The following is a 27,736-nucleotide window of genomic DNA, read 5'->3' on the forward strand; positions in this document are numbered from 1 at the left end:
AGTGAGCTGCATGGGTGACAGTTACATAACAAATACTGCATTCATAGTTCAAAAATAATACAGCTGTAGGTTCTGATGTCTTCTTAGTCACTGATTTTCTGAAAAGGAAGTTACATTTCTCTATTACCTTTCTTATTTTTTACATGTTATATTATTTATCTATTTCTGTTTTATTATTATTATTATTATTATTATTATTATTATTATTATTATTATTATTATTATTATTATTATTATTATTATTATTATTTCTGGTGGGAGGGGAGGACCAATGAGCTCATCCACTCCGCGCTCCCGGCTGCTGATTGGTGGAAACCTTCATCCAATCACAAAGTGGCTTGGTGGTCAGTTTTGGTTCTTTCTTTTTTTTTTTCTGGTCGACAAAAACCTCAAGAACTATCTAAATTTACTTTTCAGCGACCCGCTCCCCTTGTCGTTATCCGAGCTTTTTGGCTGCAGTGTCCTCTCGAGCTGAGTTTGCCGCATTTTGGATATAAGAGAGTGAAAATGTTTGCCATTTTGGCGTCCCAAAGGGAGCTAACCAGCGTTAGCTTTGGGCTAGTCTTGACAAGCAGAGGAACTGCCATCATCACAGTCCTCCCCTGTGGCTTTGCTAATATTAGCAGGTAAGTTGGGACCCAAACTCGGGGTGGTCGCTGTCTCGTCTTGGCGTGACGAGGGTTTCAACAGTGGACAAGTTAGTTTCGAGTTCGGGCAAAACTGCTGATTGTCTGTCCGCAAACTGCTGCTAGCTGCTGGCTGGTAAATGGCGCAGGGTCAGGGTAACTGGGCTGAGCTAGCTGCAGTGTCGCTGTTCGTTGTGCAAACACAGCTGTATTTAGTCTTCTGGGGTCATAACAACTCTTGGATGGGTTTAAAAGTTCTTGTGGTAGTGTATTTTTGACACACACGTATGTTTAGACGGTTGTTAACTGTCCTTATCTGTCGCCACTATGGCAAGCCGTTGTAACACATAATGAAACGACTCGATCCAAATACTTTTTTAAATACCCGTAACATTTTTTTTTCCTGCTCAAAACGACATTTGAAATGTTTGTGAAATAACAAATAAAAGATTGTATATATATATAAGTCTCTACAACTGGGATTGTTTTAGAGTAAGATCTCATAAAACCCGTAGGAACTTAAAAGTAGACGTTCAATGGCTTGAACTGGGTATTGCAGATATGTAAAAAAAATCAATTCTTCCTGCCAAATTAAAAGCCTAGAATTTCTTGAAGGGTTGCATATTGCCTGCTGCTGTTCGTGCCAGAAAAGTAAACTAAAATACAACATTCTTACGCTGAGAAGGGGTGAAGTTGTAGACGTTTTGGTCAAACTTTGTAAAGGATGTTATGGCACAGTCGCATGCCATACTGTGAGATGTGTTGAGAATGACTTTCAGCTGCTGCTGCTGCATCAAACTTTAGCTCAATATCTGTAAGGTTGACTGAGTTCTTGCCATTTCTGTTTGCTCAGCTACCTTATCCGCAGCGGCCATCTTGACTGAGATTGGAGGATCTCAGTCAAATCTCAAAATATTGCTATTTCATAAATGTTATTTAGTCAAACTCATCCACACAACAAACTCAGACATGGGCAGAAACATTCTTGCCTCTCTCCTTTGGTGGCGTGCAATAAAAACAGGTCCAAAAAGACTTACCCATAATTAATCATAATAGATATGTCAAACATCATCATTTCTGGACAAATGATGTGCAGTTTTTCAGTCGTATATTAGGCTTTCAGCTCCAGATATTTCCACGAATACATTCTTTCTATCTAGAATGAAAACTGTATTTATCCATAATAAAATTCCACATTGTCGAAATATGAATAATGAATAGAATGAATTGATTAAAACCTGTTTGGTTAATATTACTGAATGTCTTTGCAAATTCTTTTGGAGTTATCTGGAATAGTTTTCCAATTTGCATATCTAAAATGAAACATCTGAACTATTATTAGTAGGACTGTAGATATCTAGGATGTGTGTTTCACTTGGTAAAAATTCTAAAGTTTTAGTGTTCTACTTGTGTCTATCAGGAGCTAACAGCCTGATACGCCTGAGTAGGAAAAGGCAAGGCCACTTGTAGAAATAATGAAATTTCAGATATCAAAAATGCTATTGTGGGTCGGACAAATGGCTTTTTGGGTAGCTGAAATTTTCTATTTGAAGAGGAACTAAAATATATCTTGATTTGAACACACTGCATTACTATTAAATGAGAATTCAGCTTGCCATACATCCTCTTCTAATTAAAAACAAACTGGATTTTGGACTTCTTTACCATTTTGTAGAGATACAGTAGAAATGCTGCACATTAAAACTATTACAGTTGTTGAAGTTGCATTTAATTGAACCCATGTTTGCTCGACAGGATTGTAGTAAACAAATTTTGATTTTGAGTATTTTTTTTGTGGATGGTAGCAAAATTCAGGTTCAGTTGCTTTTCAGTGATGAGCTTAATTTGGTTGTAACTATTTGTCCAATAAGTCAGGGGGAAAAAAAAAGGACAATTAAACCAACAATAGAATGTGTATCAGTTTTATTACCAATATTTGGTATTTATGTTGAATAAATTTACCTGTAAAAGTTTTATTTTTATTTTTTTTATTCTAGTTTTTCCTCTTGACACTGTGTTTTCCAGGCCTCCGTTATGGACATCAGACATGAGTGTATTACTCCCAAATGGATGATTATCACATCTGCCTTCTACATCTGGATCACTCACATGTACCCACAGGAACTCCCCCAACTCATCCCTGCAGGTTATTTGCATTTAAAACCTTTTTTTTATACAACCATGACACAAAAGTACAAACAATGTTGTGTGAACCTCTCGAGTCGTCCCTCATTTATTTGGATTGTGACCAACGAGCCCACTTTCCTTCGTTTTTGTCCTAAAGTGGCCACGAGCAACAGTTTTCCTACCCTTCAGAAGCCGTTTCAAAGTTTTCCTTTTGACATTTGCTTCATGTTTAAGTGACTTGACAAATCTGAGGATAAAAAGGGCACCTAACGCAAAAGATAAATGGACAGACAACTTGGCGTTTAAGCATTCGGATCTTTAGGCACTTTGATGGTAGCAGCCTGTTGCTAAGACCTTTAATCAGTTTAATGTCTTTATCTGCATATAAAACAAAAATGACAAGGGTAACACAGTGGTGCAGACATAAAATGGTATTTTGGGGTCAAAAAAGGGATTATCAAAGAGCTAGAAGCTAAAACTGCTAATATCCCTGCATGATGGACAGTCTGTTTAAGGTAACTTTAAATAAGTATGTAGAAAGGACAATTTAAAATAGATTCTGATACTAGAAAAAAAAGCCATTCTTCTGAATTTATTTAAATACACAAACTGACATTAAACCAAACAAATTAAAACTTTTAGACTCCTTCAGAAAGCCTTGAGAACCTCTGCTGAAAACCACTTAAAATACAAAAAATAACATTTGAGGCAATGGGGGGTTGACCCATTAGTTTTGTTCAGGACTTTAATTGTGATGAAGGTGTGGCTGTGCATCGAACACGTCGGAGATGACCGATAGGATTGGGATTTAGAGAATTATCTTCACTTCCAACGCATTTGTTATGAATATTAAACTTTAAAAAGTCTAATGACCTTTCTTTTCTTCTAAAGGGTCACTCGTGAAGAACAAATCGCCCACACTGAATGCAGAGTTATTATTTTTTTATGATTGATTTGCTTCTTTTCAGCACGGCTCGGGCTCCTTTTCATTTGCAGCGAGATAGGCCTGTATTAATTTCATGTCATGTCGGCCTGTTCTGCAGAGAGAAGGCTGAAATGTCTTTAGAGCATCCGTCTCTTCATTCTTTAATCTCCGTTTTTTTTTTTTTTTCAGCTGTTTAATTTAGTAAAGATTGTCATCAAGTTTGTAAATCTTGAATATGTACACACGGTATCATCTTTTCTTGCAGCATTTCAGGAACGTTCAGACTTGATACGTGGTCCCTTCTGTGATTAATAAATATTATTACTTTGTCTTTCAAATAACAGCCTGACAGCTGGTGGTGGGAAAAGCAACAGAAAGAGTTAAAAATAAAAAAGGGTCCAGGTTAACATTGTCATACATGTGTGGTGGACAGATGGACCACTCAGAATGCTGTTTGCCCTTCACTGAGGTGGTAGGACCCCACGTCTGATGGTCCCCAACAAGACGAAGCAGCTTCACTGGGATAAAATGACCCCACCGGGACACACAAAGTGATAAATGAAACAATGTTGCCTGGATCAGTGTGTGTTGGTTTCCATAGAGTTAAACTAGGAGCGGTAATTCATCGTTGACAGCCAGACTCTCAAAGGAAAATTTAATTTTTTGAGGAAAATAACTTCATCAATTTATAGTGTTTGTGTTTTGGACTCCTGATGAGTTTGGAAAGCTTTTGCCATGTTATTAGTTTCATGACAGCCATTGTTGTTTAATGTACATATGTGAGAAGTATTTGCTCCATGTGGGGGTGATGCATCCAAAACATTAGAATCAGTTTGATCAGGCAAGGCCTGGAGTTTGAAGTGCACAATTTTATGTAATAAGGGTGTAAAACTTCCCCACTTACCCTTTTTTAGATTCAGTTCTTTATTTGTTGTTTTATTTATTTATTTTTTTTTCGTAGCGTAATAGACTGCAGTTCTAAATTCCAGTATTTTATTCCTAATAAACTCGCCAGCATCAGTTTGTAAGAGCGTGAAAACATCCCGAGCCCAGAAGTTCGCGTCCCACCATCAGCATCCAGCATCATCCCTCCCTCCTTTCCTCCCACCCCAAGGGCTTCGCGAGCGCGCACGCGTGCGAACCTGCGTGGGAATGGCTGTTCGCGCGATCGAAGGGGCTGGGCCGCTCGGAGCGAGCGGTGAGCTGCATGAGTTTGAAATGTCCGCCATGTTGGCCATGGCGTACTGAACCGGGCAGGAACAGCGGAGCGTAGGAGCGAAAGAGACCGATAGAGAGCGACCGAGACCCGGGCCTGCCCGGCTCTGTTCGCGCTGCCACGGACCTAAGCCTGCCCCTCCGACGACCGGCTGACTGAGAGACCGCCACAGATTCATCCATGAGAACTCGAAGCAGACCTGCTGTTAATCTAAGCAGATCGGATAGATTTATGCTGCATCTTTTATTATAAAAAATGAGTAAATTGTCGTTTCGGGCGCGGGCGTTGGATGCTTGTAAGCCCCTGCCCGTTTTCCGCTGCGAGGATTTGCCAGACCTGCACGAATATGCCTCTATCAACCGGGCAGTGCCGCAGATGCCAACTGGGATGGAAAAAGAGGAGGAATCGGTATGTTATTTAATTGCCGCTCGGCTGCTGATGGATTATTTTGACAGTGAATTCATATCGACGGGCGCCACTATGTTGCCTGCGCAAGCTTGTGCAAAATGGCCGCCATATCTTCTGTTTCGCGCACACGACGTATCTCGACGAATGCTGAATTTGGGCGAATTGTACCACCATTGGCGATGTTATAAGGTTATTGCGCTGTGAAATTTTATTAGTGAGCCGTGTTTTAACCATTTCTTTTAATTTAAACGGCGCCCGAACGCACAAAGAAGTCACGTGACTTGTATCGGCGCCACCATTTTGTTGACTTTCTCTTTGCTAAAGGCGGGGAAAGGCCTTGAACGTGGTGTACGTTCGTCAAATGAACGCCAGGGGGAGACACTGGGCCTTCAGCTCGGTTTGACAGCTAAGTGTTTGCGTGTTGACAGTTTGCAGCCTCACCATGTGTGCTGTGCTCTGTCTGGTTTGGGAGTGCACGGGGGGAAATCTCAGACTCAACTAAATGTTTTATCTTAAAGTACACTCTGTAAAGTCATAGGATGCATGGTAAAAATGTTATTTTTTCAGCATTACACCTGGTTTATTCATGTTACACAAGCTTACTGACAGATGCCGTTATATTAAGTCATATATATATATATATATATATATATATATATATATATATATGACTTGCAGACTACATCAGCTATAGGAAAATTACACAGAAATAAGGATCTATTTTCTAAATGTGCATTTTTACAGTACATTATTTATGCTTTTGCAGCAGTAGAATGAGTTTATAAAACATGTCACTGCACTTACTGAATTAGTTAGAACTAGTCCTGATACAGCTTTTGAATTATCAGCCTAGTCAGCTCCATGTTGACCAAGTTTAGCATAAAGCTGTTAGCTAAATGGCATTTCTAATTCCAGTTTATGTGATATCCTCTGTCGATTCTTGTCTACGCTGCTAAATCCCTCTGTAACTTCTGTCCTTCTGAGATGCCACAGCAGACAGAAACACAAGGAAAGCACTGACACAGTGCAAAGTCAGCAGAAATCCTGGGTCACCCCCACGCTGGGCCCTCTCCCACCTACTGTACACATACACACAGTGTCATTACATAACAGTGTGACAGAAGAGATAAAGAGGGCAGTTTTACTACAAGGCAGTGCACGGCTTAGCTTCCTGACCCACATCCTCCCGAGCAACAATGTTGGGTTGATACGCCGAACAAACCTAATTACCACAAAAAATGGGAAATTACACTGATTTAAGATGAGACGTGGGTACTGCTTGTGCCGTTTTAGTTTGAATGACAAGAACATGCACGCAGTGCACGTGTGATTTAACTGAACACAGCGTATTTGCATTTGGTTTTCAAAAAATGTAAATTTTCTTAGTTCTCATCTTGCCATGTGTGTGTATGTCTATGTAAATATATATATATATAACAAACAAAACATTTTTTTCCAGAGTTTTTTCTGTTGTGTTTTGGGTCAGATAAAAACCTACATATCTAAATGTAAAATACCCAGTCAAGGAGGGTGTTTTGCATGGATTCTATAGTTAAAAGACGTTGGTGTCACCTTTTGCTTTGTCTACCATATCAAGCCACGAGTTTAAGATTTTAGCTATTGAAATTGTGATCTTTTGAAAATTGAAAATGTTTACTGTCTCTCTTCATTGACAGTAGAAATCTGAAGAAAAATAAGCTCAGCTGTATTGGCTATGAAGTGATAAATGTTATCAGTTTTAAAATACAGTGAATTATTTAAATTGGGTCATGTATGTAAAGCGGAGCTTTAATGTGAATCTTATTCAATATGAATAAGTGATGTTCCATAATATTTTGGTTTCACTCATGTATCTACAATAATAATTTCAGCTTTTGGCAGATTTTTAAATACACCATACACGATAAACATTGATCAAAATGTGAGTTCAAGTGTTGAGATTGTATTTTTCTAGGCTTCTGTTGAATTTTATTATGTGTTTATTTTTAACTGGCTCTAGATTCGCTAAAGATTCCAGTTATTGAGATTTCTTCGCCTTCTTTCGGTCTGCGTGAACTCCAAACACCTGCAGGAGAAAACATTTCTGTTGCCACGGCAACGCTTAATGGTCTTATCTATTTTTCTTGGTAGCATATAATGGAAAGAACAAGTGGTGCTGCGAAAATGCATTTTCCTCTCTCGTCCCTATGTGCATTTGTTGCAACGTCAGGAGGCAGAATGCTGTTGTGAAGGCTGGACGAAATGTAAAAAAACGATCCTGTAGTCAAATGTGTCGTTTCCATAGGTTCTTAATAAAGTTCACGCCCAATGTCAAGACCTCATGTAGTAGAAGCCAGGTTGTGAATAACTTGTCCATCTGTTAAAGCGCCCTTCCTGCTGAGCATTACGTACACGTTGTTGCGCAACATCAGCTTTTAAAAAACATTGTTTTAAGATATTTTTCTTGTTTCAGCAAGATAATGTTAAAGCATTTAATAAAAAAGATAGAGAGAGAGAGAGAGTGGTTACGCAACTGGACCGGTCATCCTTTTTTGACCAGAATATCTGTAGGACCGTTTCGTACATCTTAAGTGAAAATAAACGTTTAAACACAGATTTTATGTAATGCTAAAAGAAAATAGCAGTTGGCGTTTTAGGTTAAAGTTATCGTTTCATTCTGGGCTGTAAAACACCTGTATTGCCTGTATTTTTTGTCCCAGATTTGCCCTTTTACAGATGTACTAGATAATGGGGACTTATCTTTGTGTCTCATGTTCTCACTACTGGAGATGAAATGCCACGACACTCGGTTCAGCGGGTTGCAGGAAGAAGGGACATAATGGTTGAAATTGGCTGTAAAAATCTGTTCTGTTTAAAGCGCAGTGAGGATGATGAGAAGAGGTAGTGGCTTTCATATACTGCCGAGTTGTTTCTTTGGGAATATTATGTTTGTTGATAAAGTTGCGTTTTAAAACTGAATGAAAAGCAAAGTCATACTTGAGCATCACTGTAGAGTCAAGTTGGAGTAATATCAGGTTCAACACATGACGTACACCTTCTATTTTGTCTTCATTTTGAAAGCTACAGTGCACATTAGCAGAGAGGTGAGCAACGCTTAATTGTAAAGTTAAGCTTTGAAACTGTAGTAGTAGGTCCTAGAATAACCTAGTTCTTCCCATGTGCCAGTCACGAAAGCCCTTAATCTTCACTTGTCTGACTGCTCAGCAGAGGAAATCCCACGCTGTGAAGCATGGGTGCGAGGATCAAAGCTGTGAGAGATCAGAATATCTCCTAGCAGGGTTAGAGCAGCCTGCTGCAGGCTGCTGAGGTAATATTCTCCGCAGAAAGCTGCAAAGGCAGGTCTGGCTCAAGTTTAATTGCCTCTACATGAACTATTTATGCCGCTTCTTCAACTCGCAAAACACAAAGTTCATCCGCGTGTCAGACTGTGAGGTTGGCACAGGTGAATATTTATAAATGTCACTGAAAAGTCACGGGCAAAACTGTACTGTTTCTTTTAGACGTGTTAGCTTAGAGACCACGTCATATAAGTGCATAGCTACTTTATTTCAGAGTTACCTGTAACCAGGGGTGTTACAGTTTGATGCTTTGTCACACAGAATAATGTTTATTTTCTTTGTCTGCTTTGCTTGTTCTGCTGTTTGAGGACCACAGAAGGATGCTTTTATTTGAATCTATCCAGCTAAACAATCTCATCATCTTTAATCGTACTGGGGGGTTGTTTTTCCTGTCCCCCTGCTGCCTAGAATATAGTAATGGGGCAGGCTGACTCTGCATGCATCTTGACAAACTCCAGTTCAAAATGTGGTGCTTGGGTTCACCTAACTCAAAAATAGCACCAGTGTGACCACTTGTGCATCAGCGGGGTCTTAAAAGGTTTGTTCGCATCAATATTGAAAACCTGAGCTAGCCTTTAGCCCGAGTTAAGTGAGTGCACTTGTGTCACACGTACTTTAACTATTTATTAAGTAGAACCTTTGATGTAAAAATAGACAAAGCGTCTCCACCTCCATCAGTTGTTCAAAACTGATTTTCGAAACATCCAGTTTACTCGTTCTGCTCCTGCTGTTTTTGAGCCGGGACAGAACAGAAGTCAGCTCCTGGGAATATCTAGTCTGACTAAAAAAAAGTCACGTCCCGTTTGTTTAGTTGAACTTAAGCTGACATTACAGCCAGCCTACAAGAGGCACACATTCTGTTTCATCTTCAACTTCTGTGTGACATTGCTGTGCCTAGGCTGTATCTGTTGATAAGATGAACAAGTTTGCCACACAAGCAGCAAAGCCCACTTTTAATGATGTAGCTTTATTCTTAGCTATTTACAGCAGCAAGATAAAATAAATGCAATATAATACTAGATTCTCTGTGGTGACATATTTGACTCAGTAAGCTGTTTGTGTATTAATTGTAGTGAGGGAATTTGGTGGGGAGGGACCTTATCATGGGCAGATGGATTGGATCTGGCAGCATGTTTTTTTCTTTTTATGCCATTTCACAACTGTCTTGTGGTTTTTGTCTAACTCCCTACAAAGCTCCCTTTTAGTTTTGATTGCAATTTTAACTCCTATTAACTTTCACGAGTGTTTGCAATCAGAAAGGTGTTCACCTAGGCTGTTGTTGAATCGTACTGATGCTCGCATTCCGGACTTACTTAACGCTGACCCATATTTAAAACTCACGCCGAGGGACTTTGGTCGTGAACACTGTGTTTCGTGTAAAACGAGTAGGAGCTCTGTTAAAATACTTGTTGGAGCAAGATGGGCCTCGAGTCAGTTTGGCTGCATCGGCCATCTGCTGCATCAACTACAGAGCAGGCCTACAAATGCTGTATGCCACAGCAGAGAGGGCTGCATTTGTGAAAAGCTGCAGCATTTTCATTTGTTTTACACCGTCCTTAAACCCATTTCCTTTTTAGTAAATGTCCTGATACTCTTAAGTTTCTCCTAGCCTAGCGATGACTCATTTTTTCTGAGACGTGTCATCACTGTGTAGTATGGAATATATAGGCTGACATGGAAGTACAGATGGTATGTGAGCTGTCTGTCCCAGCAAGCCTGAAGAGATGAAGAGAGTTTAGATGTAAAGGAAAAGCCTGGACATGTTATTAGAACACTTGAAGATGATCCCCAGATGGAAGTGAAAATAATTTGGGAGGATATGTGACTTTGGCAGCCATATCCTCTTTTGAAATGCTTACCTATTAATTTGAATGGTCAGCATTACCCCCTCCCCCCAACCACCTCAAGTATTTTGTTTTATAATTTTGAAACCAAAGGTTTAGTTTCACATTCTGCAGCTAGTTGTGAAAGTAAATAAATGACCTCTAGACCATAATCATTATCAATTTCAAATTTGGTGTGTCAGAAAACTATATATATATATATATATATATATATATATATATATGTATGTGTATGTATATGTATGTATATATGTGTGTGTATGTCTATATATATATATATATATGTATGTATATGTATGTATATATATATGTATATATGTATGTATGTATATATATATATGTATATATGTATGTATATATGTGTGTGTATATATATGTATATATGTATATGTATGTATATATGTGTGTGTATATATATATATATATGTATGTGTGCGTGTTTTCCATTTTTAGTTCTAAAAGGCAGAGCTGAGTATTTCTTGTGATTTCATTTCTATGTAAGGAAGTAATATTTCTGACAACAGTGAAACTTGAAATTGCGTTGTACAATTTGAGGTAAAACGGTGCATTTTCTTGCAGGAGCACCATCTCCAGCGGGCTATTTCGGCACAGCAGGTCTACGGCGAGAAGCGGGACAACATGGTTATCCCCGTCCCCGAGGCAGAGTGCAACATCACGCACTACGAGTCCCTCTACCCCGGGGAGTTCAAAATGCCAAAGCAGCTTATTCACATACAGCGTGAGTAGCAGCCTGCAGCTTATTCACATACAGCGTGAGTAGCAGCCTGCCTGCAGCTGGGCGGGATTTCCAGCTCAACTAGTGGGTCTGCGAGCGTGTGGTGATGTTGGTCCTGATGGTGATGTTTTCAGGTGGAGGGCGTCTCATGTAAAAGTTCCCAAAATAAAAACGAACAGTTATCGCTTTATGTGCTTTATTTTTTGCAATGTTAGAATAAGTGAAAATACAAATGTAGACAGAACTTTTTGGTGAGTCTTCCTTGTCAGCCGTCTTTACTCATCAGGTTGTGACACATCCATCAGTAACGTAAAATGTTTTTTTCATGTTTGAAAAGCAATAATTGTACAATGTCGTGCAAATATTTGCCAATAAATCCCCACTTTCCTTGGTTTAAAGTCGTGTTTGTCACGCCTGTAACACATTTTTCATCCCGCAGCTTTCAGTTTGGATGCAGAGCTGCCAGACTACGACCTAGATTCAGAGGATGAGACGTTTGTGAATAAGCTGAAGAAGAAAATGGAAATCACCCTCTTACAGTTTGAAGAAATGATAGATCGACTGGAGAAAGGCAGCGGACAGCAGGTATTTGTCACTCCCTAAGAGGAGGTACTTGTTTATATTGATGCAAACACATCAATGGCTTCACTGTTGACATCGATTACCGTTTCTGTACTGTAATGAAAAAAATGGTTTCCTCATCTGTATATTATCAGTTTTTTAGGTTTTGCGCAGGGCTTCAATTCTTTAATCACGGCAAGACATTGTCAGTACTGTACATTGTCTATGTTTTATTTATAAAGGCTAAGCTTTTTCTGTATGTCTTGGAAATGTTCAGATCAGAGTTTTTTTCTTTTTTTTCCTTCTTCCCCTCCTTGATTGATTGATTGATAAACTGGTCACGGAGTAAGGGAATTAGCTGATTAGCAGTTCATCACAGACCTCCATTAAGGAAGTTCTTTCCAAACCGTTTTATTTATATTCCTGAAACTGTACAGCCAGCTTTATTTTCTTTGACACTGTGTTCCCAAAAACACAAGTAATGCAGTGAGTCAGTGGAAGATAGGCAGAGTGGCATAGTCACATTTCCAGGGCACTCCTAAAACCAGATTTTTAATCTCAGTGAGTTTTTTTTCCCCCTGATTAAACAAGGGTTTATAAAATAAAAAAATAAACGTTGGGCAAAACAATGCAGTAAGCCACAATGGTTAGTGTTATTTTAATTCAGGTATTATTTGACTTTTATATTCTTGTTTGAATAATTGGATAAATGTTTAAAGTGGTTTTTTTTTAATCCTCCATTTTTTGGAATAGTTTGAGAGCTTTCTGTAACTGTAAAAGAACGTTCAAAGGAAGAGCGTGAGAAAAAGATGTTTACCTTCCTGCATTGCTGAGCTAATGAAGAGTCAAGCAAATTGATGGATTTGATTTTTAATAACTAAAGTAGTTTAAACTTTGCAATTATGAGCTGTAAAATTATGCAGTTATCAAACCAACTTTGTCAGCAAATGCTTAACATCTATTGACTGTTGGCATGCAAGTAAAATAACAAAAAATGTAGATCAGGAAATTTAAAATTGTTTGATGTAACTAACAGACCAGTTTAGCTGTTTAAATATGACTGGAATTTGATATTTGTGTGCCCGTTTCACTCATTTCGATCTGTCCATGTTTATTCTGCAGCCTGTGAGTCTCCAGGAAGCCAAACTGCTGCTGAAGGAAGACGACGAGCTGATCAAGGAGGTGTTTGACTACTGGAGCCGCAAAAGGAAAACTTGCAAGAGTGGCTCCCTCATCCCCAACGTCAAGCAGGAGAAGAGGGACGGCTCCAGCACCAGCGACCCTTACGTGGCCTTCCGCCGTCGAACGGAGAAGATGCAAACCAGGAAGGTAGTACCCGAAGAATAAGCCACATCAATTTTAACAACCTAAATATTTGGGAATGAGCCCATATTTAATCACACATTATATGTTATCACACATTGAATGGCTTTTAGGGATGAAACCAACTGGAAGTCTGATATTAGGGGATTCTAATGATCCAGTTGTATAGTTTGTCTTGAGTAGTAATATAATTTCAAGTGCAAAGCTTGGAAAAAAAGAGGTGAAAATGCCAGTAACTTCGTTTTTGACAAATGAAAACCTTGCGACAGTGTCTGATTCGTGGACGCTTCCTTTTCAGAATCGAAAGAACGACGAGGCATCGTATGAGAAGATGCTGAAGCTGCGCAGGGACCTGAGCCGAGCCGTTACGATCTTAGAGATGATCAAAAAGAGGGAAAAGGTCAAGAGGGAACTGCTGCACCTCACTCTGGAAGTCGTAGAAAAAAGGTAAGGGTATTAGTGTGTGGTCGTTGGAACTGAGTGTGCTGAATTAACTTGCTTGTAAAGTCAGTGACTGCATACAAGGATGGTTTTTGGGTGCAGTTATATGTGGAAGTCTATACCTCAGTCATCTGTTTGAATAAAATATGTAAAAAAAAAATGAAAAAGTTCTTTAGAGGTTACTCTGGATGCCAACTATGGGTTTGTGTTATTATTTTAGGAATGAATTCTGGTGATCTAATTAAAAACTCTCTTCAAGTTGGGATAGTTAGGCCTTGACTAGACTTTTGTTTGTGTTTGAGATCTTTGCCCTGTTTGTTTGAAAGTATAAACTCGAACCACGTTCTTTGTAAACTCAGGCTTCAGTGCTTCTGTTAATTGGTGGCGAAGTTGTGGACACCGTTTTGCTTGTATTGTCAATTTTGGAGTTCAGCTCAGAAATATCGAGTCGGGAGTATATTAGCTCATTTACTTCCCATTGCCTGAGGGTGCATTTATCCCATTCTGTAAGGTAGCATATTAAACATGATTGCATTACGCAGTGCTTTGTTGTTGTTTGTTTAGAAACTTTATTCTTTTTCAGGCTCCACTTTAAATTATTATTTTTTTTCCTCTCGGTGGAGCGTTTGCAATCCATCCAGACATGACATCCGAATGGAATGAATTTCCTCTGAAAGTAGCTGTCAGTGTGAGCTTAAATTGGACCCTTCTCCTTGAAGTGCTTTTGATTTGTAGTGACATTTCAATTTCCTCTTGTTATCCTGGCCTGGTTTCTGCCTGCGCATCGCCGCTAGTGTTTACACCCAGACCGGACCACTCTGGCTTCTCTGGACCACTTCATTATATTATTTCTTGTGTGGAGTGACCCAAGCATACTGTGGAAAACCTGTCTGTGGTCTCTTTGGCTCTTCCCATGCACTGAAATGCAGGTTTACATAAGCTACTGGAATATTAAAGAACATATAGCATTATTTTTGGTACTGTTTTAGTAAATACACTTGAATGACACCAAAAGTAAGAATATGGCTCCACAGCAATGCATCATTTTTTTTTAAACCAGAATAAAATTATTTGTCTAAATGTATTTTTTCTTAGGCAGGTAAATTTAACAGGTTTCTTGTAGTTATTTGAAAGCACAGCCCCCTTTGATTCTCGTATTCCCCTACATCTCACCTCTTTGTGTCCATTAGGAATGTAATGCCAGACTTTGGCAGCGAGGTGATGGCAGAAGCACTTGCCCAGCGGGCCCTGGTGAAGCCTGTTTACACCATCCCCATCATTCCCCTGTCCAACAGTAACCAGTACCGACACCAGGACCACATGGACATGAAGGACTACAAGAAAGTAAGAGCACGCGCTCGAACAACATGTTGGTTTCCTTTTATTTATGTCTGGAGCAGTGAAATAAAAGGTCTTCTCTGTTGTAGTGTTTAAATCAGATGCCCACAGAAATATAGGAACTGTTATGAAGAATTGTTTCTCCTTACTTGGGTCAGTTCACAAACTAATAATGCCTCTTCAATGATCTGTGCCGTACCTTGTCCTTAACCCACATTTTAACTTGACAAATGATTTTATTTTAAATGCCAACAGAGTTCAAATCATTACCCACAACACTTTACTTTAGAACCGGTGAAAATGTTTGCTTAGTATGGTTTTGTCACTTTGCAGACAGATATACACAATGAGTAACATCACAGCCACAAACGCCAACACGTGTATGTGTGGAAAACACGTTTGGTTGTTTCAGTTGGGTTAATCACGCTATAGTACGTGAGCTGAGTGTGTAAACGCACAGAAAGCTCAGGTCTGCAGGGTGTAGCGTCACAGCATCTGCCGAACAGCAGCCTTTCTTCCAATAACACCAAATAGACTGCACCTGCTCCCCATTACCCGCAGATTGAAACTTCCTAGATCAATAACTCATAAGTGTAACTTTGTTAAAGAACAAATCTTAGCACGGCACATCTCATTTTCTTAAAAAAAATATTGTGCTTTGGGCTTGAGAAATGCTATATGAGCTTTTATTAAAGAGTACATAACACAGTTTTCCACTGAAGAAATGGGATTATACATTACTGTATAAAAGTCTTGAACTATCCCCTTTCACCTTTATTGTCTTAGGTTTATTTCTTCATTTGTTGGACATTGGCTGCTTTTATTTACTCCTTTACAGTCCAGGTTATGTCCCTGATCTTGTAAAAGAAATGGGAACAAGTTGAACAAAGGTGCCGACCAAACTGGTTCGGCTCAGGAGCTTATTTTAGCCTAGGTGATTCATAGATCACCGTTACGTGGCGTAACACACATGCATACACAAAATATTTGCCTTTAAAAGATCAGATGCACAAGAATGGTTTAAAGGAAAGCAAATTCAAAGAGACGTGAAAATACCTATAACATCATGAAGAACTATCCCTAAAGGTCATTTTAAATGTTTTTCTTAAAAAAATGGTTTTAGGGAAATATAGAAACAAAACAAGAGTTCATTTACAGTCCTGTAATTTGTGTTAATAACAATCACTGTTGTCATTATGACACTGAACAGCTGAGAAATGTGTTTGTGAACTCCAGAGTTATTAAATTTTCTAGTATACGTTTTAATTTTAAGACTTCTTTCCCATTTTAAGTGCACTTCGTTTTGTGTTAACTTCGCCTCCCCACTTTCCTCCAGCTCTTCTTTTTTTTTTTCTTCATTGATTTGACACAGCAGCTCTTCACTACAGAAGCGCTGCCTCTGTGTTTGCTTTGTCCCCGAACTCCAAGAGCTGAAAAGAATTCAACTAATCCTCGTAGAGTTGGAGTCTGTTCAGACAGGGAGGTGCCCTCCCTCTGGGGAAGTTGGGGTGAAAGGGTGGCATGTGGGTGAATAACAGCCATCTGGCTCAGCAGTGGCATCTGGCACGTGCCTCCATCTGCATATCAGTGCCTCTTTTTTTTTTTTGCTCTCTGTTGTTCCTGCAGTCTCTTAAGAGCCTGTGCACAGACTATAAACTCTTACCAAGTTACCAGCCACATTATTGTTTTCCATTTGGAAATGTCATTTAGCTTACACAGACTCAAATATAAACACGTTATTTTCTTTGTCTTTCCATAGCCTGAAAAGGCGGAGGCAGTTCGAACCAAAAGGAAATATGAAAAGAAACCCAAAATCTCCCCTCTGTCAGCGCCTCAACATTCAGGACCCTCTGTGTTCAATCCCAAGGACCTCAACCAGTATGATTTCCCCAGCTCAGATGAAGAGCCATTCTCACAGGTATTTGATTTCAAATGAAAGTGAATCTCTGTTGGCATGTGGTTTTATTGTGATACTAATATTAAAACTAAATATCTGGATGTTAAGTATAAAATGGTATAGGTTGAAAACCATAGCTCTTGGTGTATGTTTTTGTACAGATTCATTCAGGTTCCTCAGAGGCAGAAGAGGAGAATGACCCAGATGGCTGCTATGCATTCAGGAGAAAGGCTGGCTGTCAATATTACGCTGTGAGTGCCCTCCTGTGACTCCTATGTTTCTATTTATAGTGCTGACAGGCTGGACAGTCTGACTGTTACTCTTCCACACTCTGCCAGACAAAACAATGCAAAGATAAACTTTCCCCCCCCCCCCCTCCTCCTTCTATCAGCCTCGTCCAGACAAAAGTGGCAACTGGCCATGGGTGAGCCCATCAGAGGGCGGGCTCGGAGACCCACGCTTCCACTACTGTCCGACCTCCATCAACACGCCGCGGCGCTGCATAGGTCTGGCACGACGTCGTCTGGGCAGAGGGGGCAGGTGAGTTTGGGCTCGCCGTTTGATTTTCACACAGACAGAAATATTTTAGTATTGCACCGTTTCAACTAAAATCAAAGTATATTTGATGCCGTTTGTTTTGCTGAGAATAAGGACGATTGGATGAAAACCTGGACGTTCTGATTTTAAAAAGCCGAAATGTGAAATATCTGTAAGAGTGTTGCCAGTTTTCAGTAGTGAGCAGGAGAAATTCAGCCTGCATTTGGCTGTAAGTGCTGCAGTTATTTAGCATACCAGCTCCTTGGCAGGCTCCCAGCACCCATTTGGCAGGCACATTCTACTATAAATATCAAGCTGGCTGGTAAAATGATGAAGATGACAATCCTAATGTGGGAAATTACCTGTCACTCTGGCCTGTAGGCAATCAAGAAAACATGGCTTCCGCTGAGTTCTAGCAGCGACGTGTCCTGCAGCTTCGTTTGATATTTTTCATCGAGCGAAATGCACAGAAAGGAAGAATTTTCCTAGGGCTTTTTCAGTGCCAGGTGTTGTAAAAGTAACCATCTGGGTTATTTATTATCTGTTTCATAGACACGTTGGATCTACTCGATGTTGTGTTTGTGTTTACAGCAACCTTTTATCAGCCGCCTCGAGGGAGACTGAATGATCGCTCCGTCTCTGAATTAAAACGTCCTCTTCAGTATAATGTGATAGTTGCGCTTGATTTATTTAGAAAACAATGAGCTCGTTCTGTTTGACATTACAGTCCTAAACAGGCAGTCAATTCATTGATCTTCCTTGTTTCAGACTCAAATGTCCCAATAAAGATTTATAGATTTTCCTATATGTATGTGGAGTTTGTAGTTCCACTGTGACATTTATGCTAATGTTCTAACTTTCTTTTTAAGTTGCATCTAAAAATACCTCTATATGGTTTTCTCATAGATCTGTTGATATGCAAACAGACTCTGTCAGAACAAAAGTAATTTTGCTTCCATCAGCAATGAGACTTAAACGGCAGTTCTTTTCTCTGTGTTTTTGCATGAGATTGTTGTGCGATTTTGTGTGTTACATAAGTGTTCTGTTTACAACCATGGGAGAATAAAATGTTCCTCATGTGGTTCTGGTCCGCTACATATTGTATTTACACAAATAGATTGCCAGAAATAACCAGTGATGTTGTAATTCTCTGTTACGGGCCATTGGGTGTGGGTTTTTTTTTGCCATCAGACATCTCGCAGTGTTGTTTTTCAGTATTTCCCTGCTTTTGTTGGGTTTCCTTTTAGGGTCTTGTTGGACAGAGCGCACACGGACGTAGACCTCACCCAGAGCCTGGACTCGGACCCAGAGCCCGAAGCGCTCGCCTCACCACTTCTAAACTCTCCGCTCCGCAACACCAGTACCTCAGAAAACAATACCTCGGACTCTACCAGCGCCGCCAACCTTTCCTCACCCTCACCACTCCCGTCATCGTCAACACCAGTGGACCTCAGTCAGATTCTTTTGAACATTAAATCGTGCCGCTGGAGGCATTTCAGACCGCGGACGCTATCTCATCACCCTTTGGGTGAAGGAGACTTGTCTCGCAGAGGATTTAGGGATTTTAGCCGGACTATGTTGGGACTAACTCGGATCCTGTCTGCTGGAGCCAACTCCCAGAACCGCACGGGCCCTGCCACCACTCCTCTCAATGGTGAGTTGTTGTTTTTTTGTTTCCTTTGCCATGCTGCTTTAGTGTTTCACTCTGCTCTGCCCGGCTGATCAGACGGCAACAGTCTTTGCTTAATTACGCAGAAAGAAAGGGGTTCTTGGCCTCACAAGAAGCTGATTTAATATGGTTTAGAAACTGTGTCATTTTAAAAGGTTATTGATTGTGTGACTTTTGGTATAATTAAAAAGCTGTATTCAGTCTGAGCATCATTAAGAAATAATTTGCACTCAGTTCATTTAGAAGCTGATTCGTTTGGATTTTCACATCTATCTTCCAGGAGCCTGGGGAGCTTGTTTGAAGTGTGGCCTTTACTTATTGCTTCTTCTTAATGTGGATTTAATTCATTTATATTTTTGCTGTTATGGATTTAAATCAAATTTATTTTACTCGTGTTTAGAGCAGTTTATATTGGTTTTGACAGATTTTCACTTTTTAAGACTCCAGTTTACCAATTGGTATAAATATCTAAACAGTTCACATGTGAATGAAGTAGTATAGAAAATAACCTGTCAGGTTTGCAGCTGCTGTTATTCACAGAGAAATTCTCATTTATTTATTTGTAGTACAGGGTGATACAATGATGTGCAATGGACAACTTGAAGTCAAATTTTTTTTGTTACAAAAAAAGCAAGACAGTTTAAAAGTTTTTGTGTGCATGTTAATCAGTAATCATTTAGTGTAAGAGACACCTGAAGGTAGTTTCTAGAAACACAAGTTCACACAGTTGCAGCCCCATAGTTCCTACTTTAGTAAAGCTGTGAAAGTTTAAACAGGACTAGCCTGTTTCCTGCTCCGTCATCTCATCCAAGATGATCTTAGGAAATGAGGCAGAGCATGATTCAGTTCTGCTGCTTTTGTTTCTCCCTTCATTACTGGATCTCACAAATCCAAAGTTTCTTGTCACAAAGTAACACAAGTGCATTTTTGTGTCATTCTATCACCTTATTGCTGTTATTGCTCAAGCTCGTTCTTAAGTTCAAAATCCTGCTGGTGTGTGACTGAGAGGAGGTTACGGTTTGAACATTAAGGTATTTTCACATTGTGTAAAAGTTCAAAGGTATCTTGAAAAATCAACGTTGATATGAATTTAATCACTGCAATGCTCTGTAAAATTGAAGAAAACATCTTTTAGAAGAAGTGCTGTTTTCCATTAATCAGTCATCAGCTAAATACCTCTGCAGTAGGCTTGATTTACTTCTAATGGTTTTTTTGTGACATTGTTGGTCAAATTTGACCAAGTTAGATCTAATAAAATCTATGTATTGCTTATAACACAGCACAGAACTAAACTACTGGAGGTAAAGAGCAGATTACCATGCATAATAGCAGGGTCATGAAAGGTGGGTGATGGTGTAATTGCTCATGCGTATGCAAAGTATCCTATGAACCGCTGGGCCGATTTTTAATGAAATGCTCAAAATAATTACTAGATTACATCTGACTGATTAACTTATGGAGTCGTTCCAATTTAAGATGTTCTACACAGCTAATCAATGTTAGCAAACACAAAAAATGGCTAAAACTAAGTCAGTTTTACAGATATTAAGCTATGTTTTGGTGTGGTAGAAGCTAAGACTTATCCCCATCATATACTACTACTGCTACTACTATTACTTTTGTTAATGCTAGTTTCTTGTTACTAGTTGTTCAGAGGAAAGTTGCAGATAGTTCTATTGAATAAATAATAATGGACCCCAACAAGGTTTTCTAGATAAATTTGAGGTGCACTAATTGAAGTCCTCAGGGTTGTTTTTTCTTCTTGAAGCTTCTTTCTCTGTTTGGCTGATTCTATTTCTCTAAAACCAATAATTACAAGCAGCCTTTTCTTGCCCTTTTCTCTTATACCTTTTTTTTTTTTTTTTGCTTCCTCTGACTTCAGTTTAAAACACGTTACAGTAGGGCCACAGTCCTTGTCGCAAAAATCGGAGAGCATAGTATAAATATCACATGGGACCGCACAGACAGACTTCAATAAATCAGAGATCGTTATATTTCAAGCACTATGAACGCTGCGGTGCTATTTTTGGTCAACTCAACAGACTCGCTGGCCTCGGTGCTCACACCTAGTTTAGATTCTAGTGACGATAGAAGAGAGTGCCAGGAGTCAGGAAAATGTGGGTTTATTGCAGTTCATGTTATTGCAATATTAAGGATTTTCTAATATTGTGCAGCCCTACCTCACAAATATTACAAATGCCAAACTTTGATCCACCTTCATCAAATAGTTTCACACTAAAGATGGGTTGTTTCTAGCACTAATTAGCTTCTTAACTATCAAGGATTGTTTTAAAAAATATCAAAATGAATTGTTGAGTCTGCTAGTCTACTTGCCAAGGAAATTGTGCATCTCTTGAATATATATCAGAAGTGCTTATTATTATTCTTATTATTATTTCTGTAGCCTCTGAGTCAAAAGGAAAGAAAATAAATTGACCTTCTGCTGAAGCTTCTGCTCTCCTGGCTGCCCACATTCACATCTTTTAATACAAGCTTAAAATTTATTTTAATGGCATATGTGCTTGCTGTTATAAAAATAATGCAACTTTAGAAGGATTTCCAAAGTAAGCAAAGGGTGCCATTTTTCTCAATTTGACAACAACTAACCCTTACAGTGCAGCTGAGCTCATAAGAGTACAATACTGATATTATCGACCGCTTTCTTCAGACCGTGCTGTCTTACACAACCACTGTGCCATTCCCATGCCACTAGTTTATTTTTGCAGCATTATGTTGCATGTTTTGAGAAAATGTGACTTATATTATGATAGGTATTCATATCACTATTAATGCTGGCAGACATATTGTTGGTAATTGTCCAAACTAGTTTAGGAACTTAAACACAAAGTGCAGACCCTGTTATAAAGTGGAATCAGGATGTTAATAGTTTTGGTGTGTATTTTAGATTTCAGAGTTAATACCATTCTTTTCAGGCTTAGATGAGTATCATTTTCTTTCTTTGTTCATTTTCGTGCAGCCTGTAGAGGTAGTGTCTTGCTGGGCTCTGATTGTTGGAGAGTAGTTGTTGATTTAAATTTAGACAAATTTTCTGTTGCTTTCTCTTTGAAGTGTTTGTAACCAAGCGACCAGTGGGTGCATTTTGAGTCGTCAAGTTTTGAAATTCACTTCCTTTTTGTGTGTGTGTGTGTGTGTGCACAGCTCACAAAACCATATTCTACTCCGTACATGTTAATTTGTTGCCCACATCTTACCTACCTGGCCTGCTTTGTTTCCACCTCGGCAGCTGGTTTTGGTTCATTCTAGTGGGGTACACTTGAAACAAAGGACCATTTTTTCAATATATAATTATTTATCATCAACATGGTTAGACCTGGACATTCGGGGCTGTATCCTCGGATGGTTTCTGTCACGGTCCGCTGTCAAAATACAGCTGTAGCTATCTACAGTTACGGAAACTAAATTGAGACATGTTTGAGAAGCTTGCAACAACGCTATTTTAAGTGGGGGGGAAAAAATGCCAAAAATATGTTTTTGAACATACAAAGAAACTGAAAACCCCAGCAAAAGTTTTGAGACATTTTGGAGACTCACTTTGGGATGATGTCTCCATCAATCAGTGAGATGCTGCCTTTGCTTGTCTATGGAAAATCTCTGATATTGTAGAGGGGTTTTTTTTGTTGTTGTTGTTGTTTTTGACTGGTGTTTTTATTTGTTCTAACAGTTTGAAGAACGGTTATTTTTCTGGTGGCATTTAAAATCCATTGAGACCTTTTTTTTAAAATGCTGTATTAAAACAAAACCTCTGACAAAGAGTTCAAAGAATAGATAGTTAAGATGGTGTCGAAGTGTCTACATCCCATCTGTAGAGCTGTTGTTCTGTAGTTTTACTGGTTTATTACAAGTCCAGTGTTTTGCATTTCTTATGCTGTTAAATACCAACTTATTGGAAACATGTCAAACATGTGCATCTTTGCTGTTTGCTGTAACTTCACAAGCTTTCACAGATAAAGAAATATGCAATGATTCTGAGGTTTGCGGTCGGGTCTCAGGAATAAAAATTGGGATGACTTTTCAGCTTGTTATTTATCAGAGGGTACTGATGTAGTTTTTGTGGGCTGATATCGATTTCAGCTGTGACCTTACGATACAGATTTGTCCAACTTTGATTCCTATCTTGAAGAATTCTATTTAACACAATACAAACTGTTTTTATGTTTAATGTCTGAATAAATTGGAAAAATTGCTTTTCTGTTGCATCAGTCGGTTCAGTCTGGCTGCAGATGAGTCACTGGGGTTCGGTTTGTGGAGGTGTAGCCTCATTGTTTTATCCTGGATGTGTTTCCTGATTTCTCCTGAAAATGAAAACTGGACTATTTGGTCTTAAGACAAAATGTATTTTATTTCTTACCCCCAAGTCACTGAGCTTTCCTTGTTGTCACTGGAAATCGTGCAGCATATCTGCCTTATGAAACAGACTATAACTCCTTAATAGTTTTCTCTTCTTTGTGCACATCTAAAAACATTATAGTTAAATTCTTCTTTTCCTACAAGATCTCTATTTAAAATATATTTCCACTGTTTTCAAAGTAACATTTGAGACAACAACCAAAACTCTGACTTAAAGTTGCACCATTTTATTGTAACTATTAGCAGTTGTTCAATAAACAATCGTTATTAAACATATTAAGGAGCCACTGAGCGGATTGAAGCTGTACAATAATAATTTATTTCCTGTTTTACTAAAACAAAGACAAAATGAGCTCTGTGCTGACATTTCAACCGTCTTAAACATTGTTGTGCCCATTATTGATGTGATTAGCATTCCCAACAGGCTGTCAGAACTTGACAGAAAGTTGGGTTCTGCTTTGATTGTCGTTTGTAATCAGTGAGTTTTAAAACTGCTTTTGACTATGTTACTTTTTTATTTTCTTGCTCTCAAATTGAAATCGCCGATGCGCTAAAGCTTAAACTTCTACGTGCAAGAGTCGAGCCCACGGGTGTCCTTCACGTGTATCCTCCTCCCCGACAAATTCAAAAAAGCCCACCTTAATCCATTGCGAGCAACTTTCTGGTTTTGACCGGCGCTTCCCATCTTTCCTGTGTGTGCGCAGTGTTCACGGCTGAGCAGTACCAGCAGCATCAGGAGCAGCTGGCTCTCATGCAGAAGCAGCAGCTGGAGCAGAGTCAGCAACAGCAGACCAACAACACCACCACCACCACAACAACTACAAACACACAGGTTCGTCCCAATGAGCAGACGTCGCTCCACCTGTAAACGGACCGGATTCTGATTCTTTTTCTGGCTATTAAATGTGCCGTTCTGACTAAACGGAGCTTAATTGGGATGTTTTCTAACTGAGTGGGCCAGAGTATATATAAAATTAGTCATTTGTAGCTCAAGGTCAGTTCATCCATCCTTAGGAAATGGGGCATATCCTCATTCCCACATGCAGTTTTAATGCCTCTGGATCAGTTCCAGTTAGGCAGCAGATCTGCTGAGCTCAAGGGTTTTAGTAGTTTCATGTATCTCCCTCCCCTCCCCCGTCTCTGTGTGTCACTGGTTTATATTCAGATTCTTGTGCCCAAGACTTTGGACCAGGCCAGTGCTCAGTTTGCTGCTTCAGCCCTCGTCACAACAGATCAGCTGCTTGGTTTCAAATCCAAAGAGGAGTTGGTGCTGGCGAGTGGAGTCAACGGGGTACTGACGAGTGCAGGTGAGTTTCCTGTTGCCCCCAATACTAGGTAAACTGTTAGTCAGGCTGGTGTAGTGACCTTTTTTTCCCAGTGTGGAAAAGTGCTGACTGATAGGTCCTAAATCTTGAAGATCACTACCTAAAGAGGAATCGTAAAAAAATACTTTCACCACTTTTCTTCATTTCTGTTTTATTCATACCTTTGGCTATACATTAGAACATACAGCATAGAACTTAAGTTTGGTTTAAAATGAATTATGTTGCAGGTATGTATGCATTTTCTATTATTTGGTCCCATTTATTTGTGGTTTTTATGTTTGCAATTACTCTAACTTACTATGTACATTCCTAACTACCTGCTGTATCTCTTTGAAGTCACCCATGTGAGCAGAAATTTAAATAAAGTCTTAAACACCACTCCCAGCAGCTCTGCAATTACAGTGTGTTGCATCAACATTTACAGTGTCAACAAGATTGAAATCAACCTCACAAAGTCAGGATGTGTTGCAGCGCAAGTCAATTGGATTGCATTAAATTGCGCAGGTGTGCCACTCAAACTTGAGCTATGAATTTGAATAATGAATACTGGAGAAAAAAAACATCCTGTTATGCGTTTTCATTTGCATTCACGAGGGCTGCTTTGTTTATCAGGCGTTTTCAAGAACCTCCACCTCACCAGCACGGCGGCGACGCTCCACCAGGCCAACCAGTCGGCACACACTACCACCGTCACAGCCCAGGCTTTCCTGCAGCCCTCTTCCAACTCGAACATCTCGACACCTGCCGCCGTCGTCCCCGCCACCCCCGGCGCTCACGCAGCAGCTGCTCTGGGGCTCCTGGGATGCAGCGCCGCGGGCGCCACCCCCGCCACCACTCAGGTCCTTATCGGGAACAACATCTGTCTGAGCGTGCAGTCAGCTGCCAGCCTCGCCGGACGCCACATCCCTCGGACCCTCGGCAACATGCCAGCCTCTGCCTTAAAGCTGTCCACCTCCACCAATTTGCAGATGCCCAAAGTCTCTGGAGCATCATCTATGGACATGAGCTCCAGGTGAGGCTTTGTTTCCAACTTGCAGCCAAATGAAGCAAAATTTGTCACTGAATCCTTATCTTGATGTAGATTAATTTAGGTAAAATGTTTAAATTTAAAAATGATGTCATACCAAATTGATTGTAGATTAGAACATGTGCTCATTTTATTTTTAAACAAAGCCTGTGAAGTGATTTGTCCTCTTTAAGCCTCAAAGGTAAACTGAATCGAGTTTCCTCTAGTAGGAATTATTACATCAGGCAGCTAAACCAGTGATATATCAGTAAAGTTTCTGATTTTATGTAATCAGGATATAATAAGGGTGTGTGCTGGAGCTTACATCTTATGCTAGCCTCTGACATTGAAGGGGTGAAGATGGGGGCTGACTTTATTCAATTTACCTCAAATTTCCCCTTGTGCAATATCAGAAATGCCTATTACAAATAATACATTTTAACGGCTAAATTTAGGCATCTACATCTAATTTACGAAAAAGTTTAGCTTTTCTCAGATGCTTCTAGTGCATCACAGATCCCTCCCTCTCCCATCTTGAAAACAGGACTTTGAACTGCAATGAAAAATCAAATGTTTACACTGAATTTCATTGTTCCCTGGGAATTAAGTGCTAGATAATTGTGGCTGCAGGCTGTCAACAATAAACGTTGGATTTTTCTCATTCAGTTAAAGGAGATTTGGAGATAATGGATGTAGCCACAAAGCCGAATGTTCGCAAACAGATCAACTTTTCATCTAAAATTAAAATGCTTTTTGTAGAATTCTCAAAGCCATTTTGTCAAGTGATGGACAAAAATGTCAGATCCTGGTTGATAAAGATGGTTTTTGTTAGTGAACTTGTGTCAAACTTTCAGAAAATAAAACCTTTGTAGTACAATCCTGCACTTTTCCTTCCTTTCTACAAACTAAAACAGAACCAACGTTCTGATAGTCATAAACAATGAAGCTTAGAATTAATCTAAACTGTCTGAACTCATGACAGCTGATTGCTGGACGATGCAGTCCAAACGAGACGGTGAACAGAACCGGCGTTTAACGGTTCCTCTTCTTCTTCTTCTCCCTCGCAGAGATAATCACGATGAAGACAAGCCAGCACTGAACAGTTTAGCAGACAACACAGTGGCCATGGAGGTGACGTAGTAGCGGTGCGGCGAAGAGTCCGCTCTTCAGGTGCTGAGCATCGTAGCATCGGGAATGCAAAAAGGGGGACGGCAGGACTCGGACGCAGACTGGCAGCCTCTCGCTCACAATTCTCATCTCTCATACTTTTTTTTTTGTTTGTTTGTTTGTTTTGGGTTTTTTTTACACCGTTTGCTTCTCGGTTTTGTTATTGTTCAAAGTAAACTATTGACTAATGTAAACTATAAATATTGCAAAATACTATCTGTACAGTAACTAAATATTTGTAATATGCCCCTCCCCCCACCCTTCTCCTCCCCGTGTATATATTACTTGAATACAGAACTGTCCATTCGTGATGTTTTGCACTTGGGAGTCAAACGTTAAAATAAAAAAATAATAAAAATAAAATAAATTTGAAAAAAGAGAGAGAGAAAGGAAGCCAAGTTAACTTGTGTGAGAGATCTGAGAGTTGTATAGAGAAGAGTTTTATCACATGTGCATGGTGCGGAGCCTGCTGTTTTTATCTATTTATTGTGCTGTGTTTACATTTCTTTCTTCTTTTTTTTAGAATTTGTTTTATTTTTTTGTTTTGTTGGTTTGATTTTTCTTTTAATTTGTACACTGTACCTTTGTTGGTTCCTGTGCTGGTAGTAAATGTTCGGTAGCTACGGACTCCTAGGTATTTTTGTATTTTCGTGAACACAAAGCAGGTCCCCCCCCCCCACACACACACACACACTCTCCCGTACACACATGTATTTATGGGTCCCTGTGCTTTATTTTATTTTTGTTTTTNCGTGGATCATGTGAAAGTCAGTGGTGACGATCAGGAGACCCGAGGAGGGTGACGGCGGAGCGCCTCTCTTCCAGAGCTTCTCCACCAACATCGTCCCAAACACAAGTAACAAAACAGGGATGAAGTCTCTTCC

At 39.6% G+C, this 27,736-nt stretch overlaps 1 protein-coding gene across 3 annotated transcripts; it reads left to right on the forward strand.

Annotated features, from left to right (window-relative positions):
- The first annotated feature begins 363 nt into the window (after positions 1-363).
- On the forward strand, positions 364-27,229 carry LOC108234723 (enhancer of polycomb homolog 1). 3 transcript variants are annotated; one of them, XM_017414124.3, is made up of 15 exons: positions 364-626; positions 2,652-2,772; positions 11,064-11,223; positions 11,660-11,805; positions 12,904-13,110; positions 13,403-13,551; positions 14,736-14,889; positions 16,643-16,801; positions 16,942-17,031; positions 17,172-17,320; positions 18,565-18,971; positions 24,059-24,186; positions 24,520-24,661; positions 25,292-25,691; positions 26,753-27,229. In XM_017414124.3, the coding sequence occupies exons 3-15, from the start codon at positions 11,124-11,126 to the stop codon at positions 26,823-26,825; spliced, it is 2,304 nt and encodes a 767-aa protein (XP_017269613.1). In that variant the 5' UTR covers positions 364-626; positions 2,652-2,772; positions 11,064-11,123; the 3' UTR covers positions 26,826-27,229. The 3 variants fall into 3 exon arrangements, with proteins under 3 accessions (XP_017269613.1, XP_017269614.1, XP_017269612.1); XM_017414125.3 differs by lacking the exons at positions 364-626; positions 2,652-2,772; positions 26,753-27,229 and adding exons at positions 4,837-5,302; positions 25,104-25,183 and having other exon boundaries at positions 25,292-25,431; XM_017414123.3 differs by lacking the exons at positions 364-626; positions 2,652-2,772 and adding an exon at positions 4,840-5,302.
- Positions 27,230-27,736: the final 507 nt, after the last annotated feature.

This window comes from Kryptolebias marmoratus, linkage group LG21 (genome assembly GCF_001649575.2).
Source record: "Kryptolebias marmoratus isolate JLee-2015 linkage group LG21, ASM164957v2, whole genome shotgun sequence".
NCBI lineage: Eukaryota > Metazoa > Chordata > Actinopteri > Cyprinodontiformes > Rivulidae > Kryptolebias > Kryptolebias marmoratus.